We start from the raw sequence: 19,028 nt of genomic DNA, 5'->3' as shown, positions 1-19,028 counted from the left end.
CTTTTACATGTTTCCCATGCACAGAACACCTGCCATCTTCTGAAGAGTCCATTTTCATCAATGCAACCTTTTTATTGGAACCATTATTAAAATGTGAATGTGGCTGGGTGTGGTGGCTCACGCCTGTAATTCCAGCACTTTGGGAGGCTGAGGCAGGTGGATCACCTGAGGTCAGGAGTGCAAGACCAGCCTGGCCAACATGGTAAAACCCATCTCTACTAAAATACAAAAAAATTAGGCGGGTGTGGTGGTGGTGGGTGCCTGTAATCCCAGCTACTCAGGAGGCTGAAGGAGGAGAATTGCTTGAACCCAGGAGGTGGAGGTTGCAGTGAGCTGAGATCATGTCTGCACTCCAGCCTGGGCTACAGAGCAAGACCCTGTCTCTAAATAAATAGATGTGAATGCTTTTATTTTATTTTCCCCCTCTCTCCACAATATTAAAACTGCAGTTTTTGACTCTGTCACATACCCATGTGATGGGGTTCTTAAAAAGGGATAGGCAAACAGGACCGGAATGAACAAACAGCCTGCGGGGCAAGGGTTGTGGACAGCAAATGCCCCCAGTGACAACCCACGTTCCTTTTTACCGTGGGTACATTTTTTGGCAGGGAGTCTCCCTTTGTAGTTGAGGTATGGTTGACCTGAGCTGCTTAGAGGTTTATGTAATCTTCATGTTTACGGAAACAGAGGGGAGGACATGTTATATATCCAGGCAGCACGCTTGGCATCAGCATCTCAGGAGCATCTGAAGCTGTCTGGGCACTTTTCCAAAGCTGGCGTTCCGTCACTGTATCTCATAAGATGCCAAGAGCCCATTGGCATGCAGTGCCATCAGCTGCGATGCCGGAGCTCACACACCTCTGAATAGGGGTGGAGGGCTAATTTGTAAGTGACCCAGATTTCCTAACTCTCTTTATGACACCCTCATGGCTTGTTATGGGAGGTGGGTTGTTTCATTATGAGAAAGAGGTCCAAACCAGTTGGGCACTGTGAGAGATGCTGCCTGTAGAGAACACACACAACTCATGTCATCTTTGTCAATTGAGAGCTTTGCGACGGGCTGGAGACGTGGCACTCCTGGCTGCCGTGGTGCTGGTGGATATCGTGGGATCAGTAAAGTTGGAAGGTCTCAGTCCTTAGTAGCCTCAGGAATCCCAAAGAGACCATGGGAGCAAGGGTCCCCATTAGCAGCGAAAAAGAAAAACAACAACAACAAAAAAACAGCTGAGTCTCTGAAATAGTTCAAGAAGCATGCGGCCTTTTGAGGGGTCTTTTATTTAGCTGCCCTTTGCTTTCTGCAGCATGAGTGGTCCTGATAAGTGAAGTGTGAGTGGAGCGACTGTAATTAAAGTCCTCAGAGGCCGTCGTGTTGTGGTGACGAGCTCAGTCTTTGCAACCAGACCGCTTCACTCCCATCTGGCTCCACCACCAACTCTCTGAGGCCCCTCTGCCCCCTTAACACCCCTATGCTTCAGAAGATGATCAGGGAACCTGCCTGCTGCTTTACAGGGTCCTTAGGATCACCCAATGAGGCAATGCTTGTGGAGCAACTGAAACGGTGCCTGGCTACGGAGTAAGTGTTACCACACCTGTTAAAGAAATCAAGAATAAGCGTACGTTCTAGTCCAGTTCTATAAAGTTGTGCCCTATTTTCAAGGGTCTCAGACTGAATCCTTTTCTAAAATGAGGAAACGTAAAGTTTTGAAGACATTTTGTGAAGATATTTATTTCTGATGTAATGCATTGTGAATCTGAGTTTTCGTACATTGAATCTGGGTACAGTGATAGGCATGATACAGTTTGTTGTATTTCCATTCCTAATATAAGAACAAGGAAAAATAGCTAACCTTTGTTTAGCACTCAGTAGGCTGTTTCTGAGGTGCTATTTCCTGTGGCATTGTATGTAGTCACTAATCTTAGTAATGCTCTGCATTCATTACTGTCATATTTCCCATGTTACAGTGAGGAATCTAGGCACACAGTGGATAATTGCTTGCCCGAATTCACACACCCAATCTGTCGTGCACCTTGATTATTTTTCTTGCTGCCATTCTGGTCGTGTACTCCCTGTTCTGACGGGTTCTCAGGCAGAAGCTCTACTACTTGTCGGGGGCTGGAAGGTAGGGGCTGTTACAGGAGGAGCCCGAAGTGTTTGACTGGGCATACCTTCAGGGCTTTGGCTGCTGGCGAGGTAACCTGACTTGTTAAGCAGAAAAGGAACTTCTCCATCTGCACTGCTAAGCTCACCAGTTCCAAGAGGCTGAAGAAGAGACTGAAACAGATTCAGGGAGACAAGGGTTCTGCCACTTTGGGAGGCCCCAGATCACTCAGGCCACTGGGAATGAGGTCCCAAGGCCCCTTCCCTTGCAGATTCAGAGGCTGGCAGGAGCATCTGATTGGCTGTCCACATGCCATGCGTGTGCCACACTCCTAACCTACCGCTTCTCTTCTTGGGAGTGCCCACTCTTCCCCTGGAAAAATCAGAAGAGCTTTGGAGTAACAGGCAGCCAGAATGACAAGTGCCTGCTCCTTGGGGGGCTTCACCTAGGTGTTCCCCAAGTGATCCGCCAGCCACAGGATCCTGTGATTCTACTTCTGATGAGGACTGGGGCTGTTTTCCTTTCCTGCAGCACCTGGAACACAGCTCTGTACCAATTAGCCCTCCGTGAATGTGCTTCACAGAGTTTAATGAGTCTATTAGCCTTTGGCACACAAGAAAAGAAGGGTGCACACTTATTTATAGCACCTAGCTTTTTGATTCAGAACAGACTGTTTCAGCTGCCAAGCTCCTTTTGTTGATCAGGAAAACAGTTGATATTTATCATTCCTCGTAGCAAAAGGAGGACGGAAAAGCATTAAACATTTAAATGTTTAAGTACTTAGCGTTTGAGTACTTACTAATTATATTTAAGTACTTAGTGGTGGTACTGCAGCACAGTGGTTGGATAGGGCTGTTAGAGAAATCCTCATTTTTGATCATCTCCCATCTTTCCACATACCGGCTCCGGTGCCTCATTTCAGCCACTGTAATCATTCTCATCTCCTCCTCCTCCATCATCCCTCATCCCCACGCCCAAGTCAGTTTCTAGGCGCTGTTGGCTTTTCACGGCTTAGCATCCTCCATCACACCTGTCCTGTCCCTCTCAGTCCCAGCCCATGCCTCCCAGACCTGGGTCAGGTCTCCCCCACCACCGTCTTGCCTGCTTCATCTCAGCATGCTCTGTCATTTTCCCTCCTCACTGTGCTCCTTCAAGGGATGGTGACACCTTCCTCAGCACAGCAGAGCAGCTAAGAGGGCCCTGGGTTCAGGTTCAGATTCCAGGTCTGCCACTTGGTGTCCGCACTAGTGAGGAGTATATTCAGATGTAATTAACAAACCAGCATGCAGTGGCCTAGCCAAAGCAGAGTTTATTTGGTTCCCCCTACAAGAAACCTGGTCAGAGGCTGGTGCAGCAGCTGCAGCGCTTCGTGGTGCCAGGGCCAGGCGCTTTGTCTTTCTGCTCAGTCTTCCTGGCCACCCTGCTTCCAGCTTTGAAGGGGCAGGGCTGAGGGCTAAGTTTGTCTTGGCAGAGAATGCCCCACTTTTAAAGACTCTCCTGGAGGCCTTGCCCAGCCACTCCTGCCAATGTCCCATGACATAGGATGAGGCCTGTGACACGTTGTCCGTGTTCACCTTGCTCAGGGTCTTTGGAGGCCCACCCTGTGCCATCGCCAAGCACTAGGTCCTTATTAATGCTTATGACTTTGCTTTTAGATAGAATATGTGTTTGTCAGAACAGCTTTTCACAGTAAGCCAACTAGCATATTTACTGTGACCTCTAAATACCATTTAAAATTCTATTATTCTTTTCTGTCCTCTCCCACTACCTCACTTTACCTTCACCCATTTATTGTCTTCACTGCGGCTCCTTGTCTCCAGGTCCCCGGCTCCCTGCCCTCCCTCCTGGACTGTCCCTTAATCCTGAGCATCCCATCATCCTTCTCCGCTCCTGCACTGGCCACCGAGCAGCATGGGAGAAGATGGCAACACAGTGCTGCAGGCTGCAGTGTGAGCTCACACCAGTCTCCGAGTTAGCTGGCCCTTCTGCGAGCCTTCTGTCCCCTTCGGTGGAGGGAGGCTTTTATTGTTGTTTAAACCTTTTTTGTTCTTTGGGTTGTTTTTCTTTTCTTTTTTTTAGACAGAGTTTTGCTTTGTTGCCCAGGCTGGAGTGCAGTGGTGCCATCACAGCTCACTGCAGCCTCGACCTCCTGGGCTCAAGTGATTCTCCCTCCTCAGCCTCCTGAGTAGCTGGGACTATAGGTGTGCTCTACCACACCCAGCTAATTTTTATTATTATTTTTTTTTTGTAAAGATGGGATCTCGCTATGTTGCCTCGGCTGGTCTCAAACTCCTGGCCTCAGGTGATCCTCCTGCCTCAGCCTCCCTAAGTGCTGGGATTACATGTGTGAGCCACCACGCCTAGCCTCTGTTCTTTTTATAACCTTCTGGCACTATTCTTTTCTTTTCCTCCCAGCACCCACCTCATTCCCTCTTTACAGAGAGAACTGTGGCTGGGCCTGACAGCACCTGCCATTCTCTCCTCCTTATCTGGAGGATCCTGCCTCCATAAGAGAAGGCCTCTTGGCAGGGATGCATTTGTTCTGGGGACCTGGCTCTCTCTAGTCTTCTGGGATCTAATTTATCTCCCTAGGGTCTTCATTCTGCAGGCTCGTTCTGCTCATGTTAGCCAGAGGCTCGAGTTGCCTCTATGAAAAATTAAGCACATAGATAAAAAGCCTTTCTTCACTACACATATCTTCCTTTATGCCTCATCTCCATCTTTTCTTTGCGTATCGGTCCCCATGGCCTGTGTTCTCCTTCCATGTTCCCCAGAGACACACTTACAGAGCTTTTCAACCAATCGATTCCAAGGGCTTCTTGGCCTCCATCGCCTCTGGCCCTGTTGGCCCCATCTTGGGGCCCTGTGTTGTGACACTGCTGCATGCCCTTCCACCCAGGTTCCTGCTTCGCTTTCCTTTCCAGGTCCTTTTGCTCTCCCTTCCCATGGTCTGGCCCTGCTGCCTTCTCTCAGAATACTCTTCAGGGCTGATCTGATCTCTTCCAGTAACTTCAGCTCTTTTCTCAGATGTTTGTCTTCTGTTAGATCTTTTTCTTGAGGTCCCAGAATGTCTCTGGTAAATTACCTCATGATGCCTCAAACTCAGTATCTCCCATGTCAGATTCGTTCATGACAGCTTCTGTCCGTATTCTCCCTTTCTTCTTAAAAAAAAACCTCCCCTTTCTCTCCCACTCTCAAACACACACACACACACACACACACACACACTCTCTCTCTCTGTCACAGACATACACTCTCTCTCTCTCCCTCTGTCCCCCACCCACACACACTCATGCATACATGAAGGCATTCTGTGGCATGGGTTTTCTCCCAGGTGTGCAGGCCAGAAATTTGGGCACCTCTTGTGCCTTCCCAGCCCCCGCATGCTTCCACAGGTGACCCATCTTACTGATTTGAACTTGAACACATTTCTTGATTCTGAAACCCCTGGACCACTCTATCCACTTTGTTCCTGGCCTACGTCCGTCCAGCAAGATCCTCCCTCTCACCCCACTCCCCCATGATCTTCCTCAAGCACTGACGTCATCATGTCACTCTGTGCAGGGACCAGAGGCTCCTTGCTGACTGAGAGGGAAATCCATTTGTAGATTACTCACCATGGCAGGCAATGCACCAATACTGAGAAGATAAAGAGATTGTGGTTTTTGCCTTTGATGGTTTCTCAAAGTGGGGCTGGGCTGAGGAAGGCCCAGCTCAGTTTCTGTTCTCACTGGATGCTGTCCCTGACTCCCGGATCGCTTCACCCAGTGCCGTTTCTCGCCCTCGGGGCACTCCTGAGTTTGGCTTTGTATTTGTGAGATTGGTGTATTTGCCTCTTTCCCTGTGCCAGATACAAAGCTACTCGAAGGCAGGGATTGTCACAGCTTTGGTCAACTGTGGGTTGTCCTGGCCACCGGCCCGTGTGGGGACTCCGTAGGAGCTGTTTGGTGGAGGATTATATGTTTTAAGTATTCCAGGGAAGCAGATTTTATGGGACTTACCTTAGTGTACATAGACACAAACTCACATCTGTGCAGTTGTGGCACCAGCGACTCTCAGATATCTGCATTTGTTTTTCTTTCCCAACCAGTGCCTAGAAAGAGCCATGAAGTTTGCCTTTGAGGAGTTCCACCTGTGGTACCAGTTTGCTTTGTCCCTGATGGCTGCTGGAAAGGTGAGTCCCCTTTGTGATACGCAGTTGTTTATGCCAAGGTTAATGTCATTGAACTACGTGAAATGATAGACTTTTTAGAAGTCTTTGGAGCCACGATGGGAAACTATCCTGGTCCTTTCTCAGTGAACAATCAGATTTAATTATTTAGGGAGCCAAGATGGACCTATCACTGAGAAGAAAAATTCTGAAATATTTGTCTTTTTCTAGTCATTGTGACTTCCTTAGGTGACATGGACGTGGCTTAAACTAGAGCTCGTTGTTGACACAGACACTGCCACTCAACTGAGAGTTAAGCTGATTCCTGGAGGGGACCCTGCTGGTTATCTTGAGCAGTGTGTTATATTAGGCAGTGCACGATACCGGATGAAAATGTGGGCTGAGGGAGTCCAATGGCAGGATGGTACTTCCCTCCCAGCTGAGTGACCCCGGCAAGTCATGAGTATCTGTTTCCTCGGTAAAATGGAGTGAGGACGGCGCCCACTCCATAGACGTGCTATCAGGGGAATGAGATGCTACCAGAGGTGTTTAGAGTAGCATTCCTTGCTGGGTACACACTCAACAGAGGTGACTATTGTTGTTCTTGTTAAGTTGGACCCTTCAGTGAATGAAGCCTGAGAGAGGTTACTTGAACCAAACGAATTTAGAAATTTAGTGTTCTATGCCTTAAATTGGATATTTATCTTTTGTAATAACAAGCTTCCACCATCTTTTTGTTTTTCTCAATTTTCCAATAGTTACACAAGTAGGAAACAAAATTCAGGTGATGCCAAGGAAGCATTTCTGCTGGTTTATAACCCAGTGTGTACTCCCTGGTCTCTCAGAAGCCACAGGCTCTAGTTTTCATGGGCCCCGGGCCCCTACTTGCTTGGGCTTAAAATTGGAAAAACCCACGAGGAGGCCACCCTGACCGAAAACCCCTCTGAGAAGGTTGTAGTATTGGGTTGTGTCAAACGCTTTGAGTTTCACAGAATAATCTTCTCTTGCCAAGTCTGCCCGTGCTGTGAAGGTGCTGAAAGAGTGTATCCGCCTAAAGCCAGATGACGCCACCATTCCCCTCCTCGCTGCCAAGCTCTGCATGGGCTCCTTGCACTGGGTGAGTAGGGGCACCTCCCTCCGCACTCCTGCAGGGGACTCGGGGCCAGGACTGCCCATTTTTTTCATGTCGAGGCACAGAGAAAAAGTGAGGATAATTCATCAGCTACACGAAGACAACCCGTGTAGAGCCATGAACGCTGGGCCTGGGCCCCTGGCCTCCACACGCCTCATCCATTCCCCCCAAAAACTGGGGAGTACTCTGGGGTACTCCAGGGTTTTTTCGATGGGATTGTGCTTCAGGAATAACAATAATAAGATAGAATTATAATTCATACTCCCATACATCTTGCTTTATTCAAGCAAAGTGGGACTGAGAAGAGACATGACACTGAATTAGCGTCTCTGGCTGAACCTGGTGTTTTTGAGACAGGGTCTTGCTCTGTTACCCAGGCTGGAGTGCATGATTGTAGCTCACTGCAGTCTCGACCTTTTGGGCTCAAGTCGTCCTTTCACCTCAGCCCCTGAGTAGCTGGGACTACAGGTGTGATCCTCTGTGCCTGGCTAATTTTTGTATTTTTTTGTAGAGACGGTGTCTCTCTCTGTTGCCCAGGCTGGGGGCCTGGGAGCCTGGGATTTTCTATAGAGCAAAGAGTCACCCTAAACTTCAGCCCAAATGTAAATTCAACTGTCTTCATTTCTCTTCCTTCACATACGCGTTTCTCTTCAAATATTCTTGTTCAAATTTGAATTTGGCAATAGCCTGATTTGTAACAATTCTAGTATCTCAAAAAATACATCATTTGAGTAGAAAATAGAAAACTCAGTCTAATTGCAGAGCTGGTGGTATAGATAATTGCCACATACGATAGAGTTCTAATTTCTTTAACTTCATGTCAAGAGTAGCAATAAGAAGGGTTTGCTTAGAAAAGACCGAAGCATGTTGCAAACTCAAGTCGTTCACCCTTATTTCCTTGCTGTTTGTTTTTTTCATGTATTCTCACCTAGCAGGAGAAAAGTAAGCCTAGCAAAGAGATCGTTCCATTCTAGTTCCATTTTGCTGGGGAAAATGTAGAAAAAACATTTCAAAAGCGCAGGTTCTCACCTAAAACACACAGCTGTGAAGGCGTAGTGTGGCCATGTGGGTTCTGACAGTGTGGGGCTGTGAGCAGACAAGGGGATGGCGCAGGCGGCTCCAGGAGTGGGCAGGCGGAGGAGCGGACCAGGCGGAGGAGTGGACACAGCCTTTGCATTTGGAACATGCCAGTTCCCAGCAGTGACTACTGTCCTCCTCCCAGCTCTGGATTTATTTATTACTGTAACATATACATCCCTAAATGCCTAAAATAGACCTCTTTTTAGAAAAAATATATAGGAGTAACAAATCTTTTTTTTTTTTCCAAGACAGAAAAAAAAGATTTTTCTGTTGCCCCGGCTGGAGTGCAGTGGCACGATCTCAGCTCACTGCAACCTCTGCCTCCCGTGTTCAAGCAATTCTCCTGCCTCAGCCTCCCAAGTAGCTGGGATTACAGGCTGGGTCACCACATCCGGCTAATTTTTGTATTCTTAGTAGAGTAGGGGTTTCACCATGTTGGCCAGGCTGGTCTCGAACTCAACCTTGTGATCCGCCCGCCTCAGCCTCCCAAAGTGCTGGGATTATAGACGTGAGCCACCACGCCTGCCCGTTTCTATATATTTTTTTCTTGCATTTTTATTATTAAAATTTCCAAAGACCACAAAAGTCAAGAGTATATGAACTCCAGTATCCTATCACCCAACTTCAGTATCATCATTTGCCATACTTGGGGGAAACAAATTTTCCTGTTTTTGCCTCTAATGAATTGTGCATGAGGTCTTATTGTGGGTGTAGTTTACAGGTGCACATTTTCTCACAGGAATCTGCTGGCACAAGGTACATGTGTTGTGGTTTGTAAAATAAGTGGATGGAGTTTTGAAATTTATAACAGCTCATGGCAAAGAGAATCCAAGCCTGAATGGATTCTTTATATCCTGGCGGGGGGAGGGGGGGACAGAAAGGCCCAAACTTAAAACATTCCAAGAACTTCATTCTTTACAAATATATTAGTTCAACTTCTGAATGCCTAACACAGCTTTATTATAGAACCAGTCAGTAAAAAATAAAGATGAAAAAGATAGATCCCCACCAAGTATGAAAGCAACTTTGGAAAAGAAGGTAAATAAGCAATAAGGAAAACTTTAAAGAGAAAAAGCAAGGCAGGAATCCTGCAAACCGTTAGACAGGCTCAAGAAAGAAAACAGGATCACCAGAGTGGGACTGGGAGATTTGGGAGTCATTTTCAGAGTGACTCATCAGAAAGCCAATTTTGGCAGCAGATGCTTATGGGAACTCATGTTAGAAATTCTGCAGGTTGTTTTTGTTTTTAACTTGTCTCATTTTTCAGTTGGAAGAGGCTGAAAAGTTTGCCAAAACTGTCGTTGACGTGGGAGAGAAAACATCAGAGTTCAAGGCCAAAGGCTACTTAGCTCTGGGGCTCACATACAGTCTGCAGGCCACTGACGGTGAGAGACGTCCCACCCCGGAGCTGCAGAGCTGCAGGGCTGGGCTGCCTGAGTCTACACTGCAGGATTCCCACAGTCCCCTTCTGTCTCAAGGGGGTGCAGAAGCTGGGGCATTCTGATGTGTCATCTGCTGGGGCCCCTGGTGCTGCTGTCCTCTGCTTGGTCTGATGGGAGAATGGGAGGGCAGGGAGGAAAGCCTTGGACCAGGGCTCTCAGGCCTCATTTTCAGGTACATTATGCTGGTGGTGCACTTGGCACCTCACTGGGCTTTGAGGGATGATTTACCCACCCAGCCTTGCACCTGTGCCTGTCCCACCGCTTGGTCTGGGCTGTCCTGTGTGAAGGGATGCTGGATCTTAGGTACAGGAATGTGGAGGAGGCAGGGTCAGACCCTTCCAGGAAGCTTCCCTTGACTGGTCAGGAAATGCCCCTTCTCCATTTGCATGTTTTAATTTGCAGATATGTACATGTGCAGTGCAACAGCTCACCAGACACCCAGGGCTCTCGGGTACAGTGATTTTGGGCATGCTTAGAGTTTTGTTAGATGGGCTTCTAGCTAAGAACAAATCGTGTATACTTAAGTTTTCAGTGATGTTTGCAGAAAGTTCAAATTAACAAACTTTTCCTGAACTGTTACTATTATTTTATCATGTTTTTGTTAAATATAATGCAAATGCAAAAGGGAAATCTCAGAAACAAGTGGATAATATAATGAATTTGAATTAGTACAAGGCAAAATATCCTGTAACCATGACCCTGCTCAGGAGCTAGCACCTTGCCAGCCACCTGGGAAGCACCCCCGTGTGCCCCTTCCAATCACAAACCCTCTTCTCTCCCTTAAGAGGAAATACTATCCTGACTGTTATAATATTTCCTTTTTTTTTTTTCATGGTTTTATTGTAATTTGTTTTACAAATTACTCCAAAATCTTTTCTCTGCCCTAAAATATCAAAGGTCCTGGGGAAGTTTTGCATATCAATTACTTTTCTTAATGGATTACTTGCTAATTTTCCATATACACGATACATTGGCAATACTCACCACATGGCTTTTAATATGGTAGACTTTGAGTGAAGAGCAAATTTAATGTCACATATTAATCTATGTAAATTCTTAGTTCAGACTCCACCCCTCATTACTCCTGCAACTTTGGGAGAGTCACTTGATCCTGTGTGGCTTCCCCTTCCATTCATAGGTCAGTTGGGCCCTCTCTGAGGTTCCCTCCAGCAGTAGCACTGCTGTTCTAAGCTAGCCATGGTCTCTAGGCACACTGACCCCCTGGCAGCCTTTCACTGCTCTCAGTCTCATGCCAGGCTGGGAGGTGCCATGTTAGAGGCGTTAGGTAATGGCCTTCTGCAGTTCTAGCCATAAACAGCTTCCTCTAGGACTTTTTCTCTTGCCCTAGTGAAAAGTACCTTTTTGTTCCTAGCCAGGTTTAAGGGGCCATTTCTCAGGTGCTCTGCACAGGGAAAGTGTTGACTCACAGCCATCGCGGCCTCATGCTTTTGAGCTAATTTTCCATCGTCAGTGTTGGCTTTGCCTACTCCATCCCTGGTGTTCACATGAAGGTGTTAAAGGTCTGGCCATTGCCCAGTGTGAACCAAGCTGGCCTTTCAAGGCATCAAGCTAGTGCCCTTGGCCCAGGACTGCAGCTTCTCAGTGCCAGAAGGAGCTCTGAAGGCCGTCAAAATCAACACTGCCGGTGCTTGGATCCCTCCCATCCCATCCTGACAGAGCTTGTCCTTCTCCGCAAGTTACATGCCTACACTTGGGAGGGCAGTCATGCTCCTCCTGGAATTCCCAACTGGTCTTTTGCAAATGGTCCCCATATGCCTGGGAGTACCGAGAGTGATCACCCAACTCATACTGCCCCCTTGGCATTGTTCCACAGTCACACCCAATGAGTGCAAGCGCCTTGGGGGTAGGACTGAGCTTCCCTTCCTGTCTTCTCCAGGGCCCTGTGCAGGACTAAGTACACAGGAACTCAGACATTGTTGCTTTTCATCCAGTTGAATGTACAAGTTTTGTGATGGGGTTTGTATTTGTCAAAAACTCCCTGATCTCCGATGCTACTGACTAATTGAACCCTTTTCTTAGCTTCTTTGCGAGGGATGCAGGAGGTCCTACAGAGAAAGGCGCTTCTTGCATTTCAGAGGTGAGTGGGAGTTCATCTTTTCACTCGGCTGTACATAATGACACCAAAGTATGATGAGTATAAAAAGAAGAGATATTTATAAAGATTATGTAAACAGTGTTTTACCCCTGAGAGTCTTTCATCTTGTGCACCAAACATACAGCATCAAAACCCTGCTGCGTCACTTGTTGCTGTGTAAATCTGCACTCTTAATCTGTTTATCCATTTGGGCACATTTTATTCATTCCTAATAAAGCGATTTCAGCTCGAAAAAGATAGATACTTTGTATGTCTATGGAGATGAGTCCTTTATTAAAGACATTTGTCATCATCTAGAGAAGAGATTATTCTTTTCTAGCTTTTTTTTTAACATGTCAAGCTGCAGGGTTTTGTATTAAGGAATGAGAAGGCCGATTTCAGGAAGTCTCTGAAATACTGAGTGAAGACAGTCAGCCCCACAAGCCCCAAACTCCCCGCCCCCACCTTGTTCCGTAACACCCTGTGCTTATCTCTGTCACTGTGCCTCTCAGGAAATTAGGAGAAGGCCTTGCAGCTATAAAATGCTTGAGCATCACAGTGTGCCTTCACATGCCTAACTTAATGTGTTCCTCATCTCAGACCATTGAGGAAGACGGACAAGCAGTATGTCCCTTGCAGGTCAGGGACTGAGACACAGGAGTTTCTAGGAGCTGCCATTCCACAGCTATTGAAGTCAGTGTGCAGTCAGGGTCTCCTAACTCTAATCCCGACTCTCCTGCCCTCCCATACTACACGTCCTCGTTTTATTCTTACTACGGGTATAATGAATCACGAAAATGAAATCGTTGTCTGGAAGTATAGCCCCATCATGTGAAATCAAGAACTGGTATTGATCCTGGCACCTTAAATATATCTGAGTTACACTGATTTCTTGGAATTTTATTAGAAACTTAGTCACTTACATGAACATTTCATGAGGCCTTCCCAATATCTCACAAGCTTTGTTAGACTCCTTCCTTAGAACTGGGCTTGCCTACCGATTTATCATGGTGTCCATGTGCCTTTTTCATGAAATCATGATCACTGGTTTCAGTTAGTTGGAAACTCTTCTGTCTCATTCCTCTATTTCCTAGCAGGCTTGCCGGTAGCTACATCAGGTCGCCAGCCCCAGTCTGGGTAATGACAAAAAGTACCAATTGACATCTGCAAAAGATCTGTCTCTGTGCTAAGCTTTTGTTGATGTTCTTTAGCACGGAGTGTGGAAAGCATTTCCATTTCAAATGATTTGGAGTTTTAAATTCTCCAGCCCTAGTTTGTAAAACCCACACATGGATGCTTAAGAAAGTGGTCATTACATCTGTTTCACTTTTCTTAAATCAGCACATCTTACTGGCTCTCTAAAAACAGCCACAGTGGTGGTCTGCCTTAAGCTGCCAGTATAACTTCATGTTATGTAACAGCTGCTCCATTGGCCTGAATTCTTTTTTGTTCGTCTTTTGCTTAAGTTTAAATTCAAAGAGATTTTTTAAACATTAGTTCATATGGGAATAAAGAGTAATAAAATCCCACTAACCTAACTGGTTATATTGCAGAAGGCTAACCTAAATTAGAATTTGTGTGAAATATGGAATGGTTTTCAAATGAATGTTTTTCATATTGTTTCAAGTACACATTAACTAGGATTGTTCTAGCGAACTGTAATCCTAACAAAAATCTTTAAGGGAAAGATTTTAAGAAAATGAAAATGATTTGTATTTCTTCTTAAATGTAAATGAATAATTTAAAACTACTTTGATGAGAAGTACTTTCTCTACTATGTATTTTAAATATCCTCCCACAGTTCTGTTTATACTAATGTTTTGCATTTTTTGTTTAAAAAGAAAACACAATTCCAAAAGTGATGGGGTTGCAGATGTAGCACATGAAAGTTAACTCTTAATTATGACTGGAACCAGAATTTAGAAATATTCATTCTCTAGTGGATCCAAAGTTTGAAGACATCCAAGTTGGGTGGCTGCATCTGAATGTGAGACTGTCAGCTGTTCCTACACTCATAAGCTCAACCCAAGCAGCTGAACCAACTCATTTGCCCTGTACAAAAGTATAGTGAAGAAGAATATAATATTGTTTGCAAAGCTGCTGAAGGTGCTTAATTGACCTGAGCTGCTTCTTCTACAGGCTCTCACATCCTACTGAGAAATGCAATCCTGAAAACAGTTGAGGGCACCTTTCCTTGTGTGGCCCACAGTATGCCTAAAGCCTGGTGTTCCAGGAGGCAGAGGTAGCATGGTGGCATTTGTGTATATCACTCACTGTGGTTATAGGGTACACAGTCTTGCTTTGTTTTCCCCTTTCTCTCCTAGCTTAAGTGTGGTATGATTTGTGCATATAGGGTGACTGGCCATCCCAATCTCTTAAGGACTAAGTGGCTTCCCAGAACATGGGACTTTCAATGCTAAAATCAAGAACATCCTGGACAAACCAGGACAAGTTGGTCACCCTGTGTGTGTAACTAGCAAGAGGTTCCAGAGCAATAGATTTAACCAGGGTTTGCACTTTTTTAAAAAAACTTAATGCATGGATCCCATGGCCCCTGTAATCAGGACTGAAGGGGACTTCAAAGAGAATTGGCTAAACAAGGCAGTAAGGTGATAGTGTACAAAGAACAGGCTTTGGAATCACATGCTTTCCATTCCACTTCTGGCTTTCTCTCATTTGCTGGCTGTTCTTGGACAAGAAGCTTAATAGTTGATAACTTCACAAATTGTACTTATTATTGTTACAAGATATATGCCTTATGGACCAGGGTCAACACTGGTCAGTCTTCTTTATATTCTTGTTTCAACTCTAGAGAATGTTGGAAATGGAATCTAGGGGAGCACTGGTGTAGATGCCACCACATCCTTGAGTTTTAGCCAGGTGATCTGGGAAACCCATGCCATGCTTTCCAAAAGCAGCCCAGCATCCCTATCTCTGGGCACTGCTCCCACTGTACTATCATGATGATCATTTTGAGTCTCTCCCTCTGGGGTGGGGGTGGGAGCTCATCTAGGAAAGGCACTAGCATGCTTCATCTCCATGCTCCCCAGAGGTTAGCAAAGGGCCTGGCATCATGTTATAGATATTGCATAATGTGGATGGATGGGTGGATGGGTGGGTAAGTGGGTGGATGGATGGATGGATGGATGGATGGGTGGATGGGTGGACTGATGGATGGGTGAGTGGGTGGATGGTTGGATGGTGGATGGATGGATAAGTGGATGGGAGGGTGGGTCAATGGTTGGATGGTAGATGGGTGGATGGATGGACATGTAAATGGATGGGTGACTGGATGGGTGGGTGGATAGAAGGATGAGTGGGCTTCTTCATGGGAGAGAAATGGAATTATGTGGAGGTGCTTTGATAAGGGAAGCATTTTGTGAGTGTCCCTATGGTGACATTTTTAGGTCTTTTAGGTATTTCTGAGCAGTCTAGCCAGGTATTCAATATATGGGCATGGGGCTTTATGAGGCTGCTTTAGATTCATGTACAGAGTTCAGAAGGCGTAGTTTCTCTGATTGCTAAAGCCCTTTCTCTCACCCGCCTTGCTGAGGATTTCTGTCTGGCGAGTTGCCTGTGGCATACCGAAGGGACTTTTCCACAGGAAGCTTAGCTACTGAAGTTATTCTGCAGGAAGCAAGTATTTTAGCATCTACTTGAGATCAGCATAGGGTGCTTTTTCTTATTTTCTTTGGCATTTTCCTTATTTCCTTTTCTCCTTCATAGGGTAAAGTGGTCAGTTGAATTTATTAGCCAAATTGTAGAAACAAGGTTTTTAAAATGTGTATGTTTCAGTCGTGCCTCATTAGAAATTTGGCAGTTGAATACACATCATTAGCCAAGTCGGAAATCCTTCAGATGTTGCCCTAATGCACTCCAGAAATACCAAGATCTCTATCACCTCTGGTTTGTTCCTTTCACAGTGCTGTGGTTAACAGAGAAAAATCATTTGATGAGGCCAGCATGGGGTCTTTAGCCAGAACATCTTTATCCAGTCCCTCAACTTACCAGCTTTTCAGTTAGTTGGTATTGCGTAGAGGCAACCATGAGTTGATTTATTTGTGAAGAATATGAATTGGGCTGAGAAAATTATAACTCTAAGAAATTCTTTTTGAGGGTTATAATAAAGGTAAACTTTGTTACTTGTGAAAGAAGGCAAGATAAAGTAAATCTAAAAAGTTTCTTTGTAATTGTGTATTCTTTTTCCCAAATAATTATGAGAGAGAGAAACCATGATTTTTCAGTCTCACTTTTATAAACACCAAAGAAAAATATTCTTTGATATACAAATTCATGGAAAGCCAATATTTGTAAAATTATGCTGGCACATGCAAAGTGGACCTTAGAAATAAGATATTTAGTAGCTGGGTGTGGTGGCCCTTGCCTGTAATTCCAGGGTTTTGGGAGGCCAAGGTGGGAGGATCATTCGAGCCCAGAAGTTTCAGACTAGCCTGGATAACATGTTCAATCCCCGTGTCTACAAAAAATTTTATAAATCAGCTGGTCATGATGGAGCACGCCTGTGGTCTCAGCTCCTTGGGAGGCTGAGAAGGGAGGATTGCTTGGGCCCTGGGAGGTTGAGGCTGCAATGAGCAATGATCATGTCATCGCACTCCAGCCTGGGTGATAGAGCAAGACCCTGTCTTGAAAAAAAAAGAATTCAAAAAAAAAGAAAAAGAAGACATTTAAAAGGAGAACACAGGCAATATCAGCCTCAGCCTCTTCAACTAAGCTGAGAAAAGTTCTAAAGCATATCTTGAGGCCAAGTGAAGAGTCCCCTGGAATGGAAATCTAGGTACTTTGCTCCTAAGATTAATATAAAGACAGAGGTGAGCTTTGCTTCACCTTCATCCTGCATGTGAGCTACTACATTTGCATAAACAATGCCCTAAATTAGTGGACTTAGCTTATTTTCTGGATGGCAGACCCCTGGGAGACTTGTTAGCTCCCTTCCCGGCAGCACGCAATTCAATTAAAAGGCCTTATTATTGTAGAAGGCAATCTTTGGCCTGTTTGCCACCGTTGAATCCATAGTGATTTGATTTTCTTTTTTATCTTGAATTTATTGTCTGCTGGTAGAAGATCCTCCTGTAATCACAGAATGTTGACAGAACAGCACGAAGTTTTGTTTATTATCTGGGTCCCGCCTAATTAGTTTGTTCCATGGTGCCTTTGAAAGAAAGTAAAAGTTTGTTTTTCTCTTCCCAGGAGACTGTTAAACACAGAATTATATTGTACGGAGTCACATTTTGAATTGCTTATGCTAAATCCAAATGACTTGCACACAGAAGCAGAAAAGACCACATTTGCAATCAGTTAGGAGGCCAGTATGGTCCCTTCCCGTCTGATGTCAAATGCCAGTCCTTAACACTGAGCCTAGCGCCTCCCCACAGCCTTACACGTCACAGTTACCTGGATGCAATCAGTAAACGGCATGGCATTTCCTAGAAGCTTCAAAAGACTGAATGAGTGTCTTTCTCTTCCTTTTTTTCATCAAAAACCAAAAACCTCATTTTATAAGCAAAGCTGGGTCTTTGATTTTCATATGGTTTCTCTGAAATCTAGAAATTTGGGTAAAGTAGCGTGAAGGAAGCCCAAGCCAAACTTACCCAAAGCAGCCGTCGCCTTGCCAGGTGCACACATGGCTTCACCATGTCCCAGCATGACACAGGGGCCCACCTGCTGGGGAGATCCAACCTCAGGGCCTGTGGCCTCTTCACCTCCAAGCCCTCTGCAAAGCTGGTGAGGTTTGGCTGCCGTTTTAGATGCTAGACAGAACACAGAAACATGCTCCTGTTCTGTCCCTTTAGACAGTGGTAAGAGAACTGCTTTCCATGTGTTGGTGGTCACAGGAGAAGAGTTTGAAGGAAGCATTACATAGTTACATAAATGTGTGGCCTTAGTATAAGAATGCAAATGTGAAGACGACTTGTTTAATAGGGAAAGTAAAAATGGCTTCCTCTCCCATGTACTAATAGCCATAAATACTTTTTCAGGGCCCACAGCCTGTCACCCACAGATCACCAAGCAGCTTTCTACCTGGCTCTGCAGCTTGCCATCTCCAGACAGGTCAGTTTCTCTAATGTTTCCTAAACATGGTGCACTCTGTATCTTGAAACAACTCCTTCAGCTCTTCAGTTTGAAGTGGTAGGTGATCTTCCCTTATTCCCTTGAGGCTGACTGGAGTCAGAAACCCTTCTCAGAGGTTTCAGCAAAGAGCCTGGTATTTTGGTTGGTTTGAGCATCAGCTGTGAAGACACAGGAGTTCCAGGCTCTGCTTTTGGACATTAAATCCACACAGCTGGGGTCAGATGGTAACCTGGGGAGCAGCACATGGCATATATCCTGAACCCGGGAGTCATCAAAAAGCCTTTGTCCCTTGCCAACAGGAACCAGGTAGCAGAACCCAGTGCTGAGCTGCATGGTGGGGATTTAGCCACTGGTTGGGGTCTGTTTGTCATAGGAGTATCAGTGATTGACAGGAAGATGCCAGCAGGCAGAGACAAAAGATACCAACCAGGTCCTTTATAATACATGGAAGACGTGAACAGTTACACATTGTGGCTACTCAAGAAAGGAGACTTAACAGTATCTCCTAATGGGAGGGACAAGTTTTGCTGGCCTTCATCTTCCCAAAGGCAGCTTTTAGATGCTGCCTCTGCCATTCCCAAAACCCTCCTGTCCACTCCCAGCTGTTCTGGGGACGTTGGCCACATGCCTGCCCACCCACCAGGTGCAAGACACTGGTGGTAACCCCAGCACATTCCCGAGTGCTGACTGGGAGGGTGAATCAAAGGTCAGCTCTCCAGACATGCCATTCTCCTGGCAGGCCTGGGCTGAGGTATGCAACTGTCTTCCTGGTTGCTTGGGAGTGGCATTGAGAAGTGGCTTCCATTGGCAACCTAGGGACTGAGGAAACCAAAATGCCTCCCCTGTAAAGGTCCAGTCACCTGACTGTGGCTTACAGCTGGACTTCTGCAGCAGGTGTGGGCATTGACTGGCCATCTGATCTCTCCCCTACACCGACAGC

The 19,028-nt window shown here is 45.7% G+C and overlaps 1 protein-coding gene across 6 annotated transcripts in view; it reads left to right on the top strand.

Annotated features, from left to right (window-relative positions):
• Positions 1–19,028, top strand: part of TTC7B (tetratricopeptide repeat domain 7B) — a 267,642-nt gene that overhangs the window by 151,021 nt on the left and 97,593 nt on the right. For all 6 annotated transcript variants that reach the window (XM_035261265.3, XM_035261263.3, XM_035261261.3 and 3 more), the window contains 5 exons: positions 6,190–6,273; positions 7,262–7,366; positions 9,729–9,846; positions 11,944–12,001; positions 17,995–18,067. In XM_035261265.3, the coding sequence (XP_035117156.1) occupies positions 6,190–6,273; positions 7,262–7,366; positions 9,729–9,846; positions 11,944–12,001; positions 17,995–18,067 (438 nt within the window). The remainder of the gene's footprint in view (positions 1–6,189; positions 6,274–7,261; positions 7,367–9,728; positions 9,847–11,943; positions 12,002–17,994; positions 18,068–19,028) is intronic.

This window comes from Callithrix jacchus, chromosome 8 (assembly GCF_049354715.1).
Source record: "Callithrix jacchus isolate 240 chromosome 8, calJac240_pri, whole genome shotgun sequence".
NCBI classification, from domain to species: Eukaryota; Metazoa; Chordata; class Mammalia; order Primates; family Cebidae; genus Callithrix; species Callithrix jacchus.
Note: the sequence above shows the minus strand (reverse complement) of the source record. Positions and strands in the feature narration are given on the sequence as shown.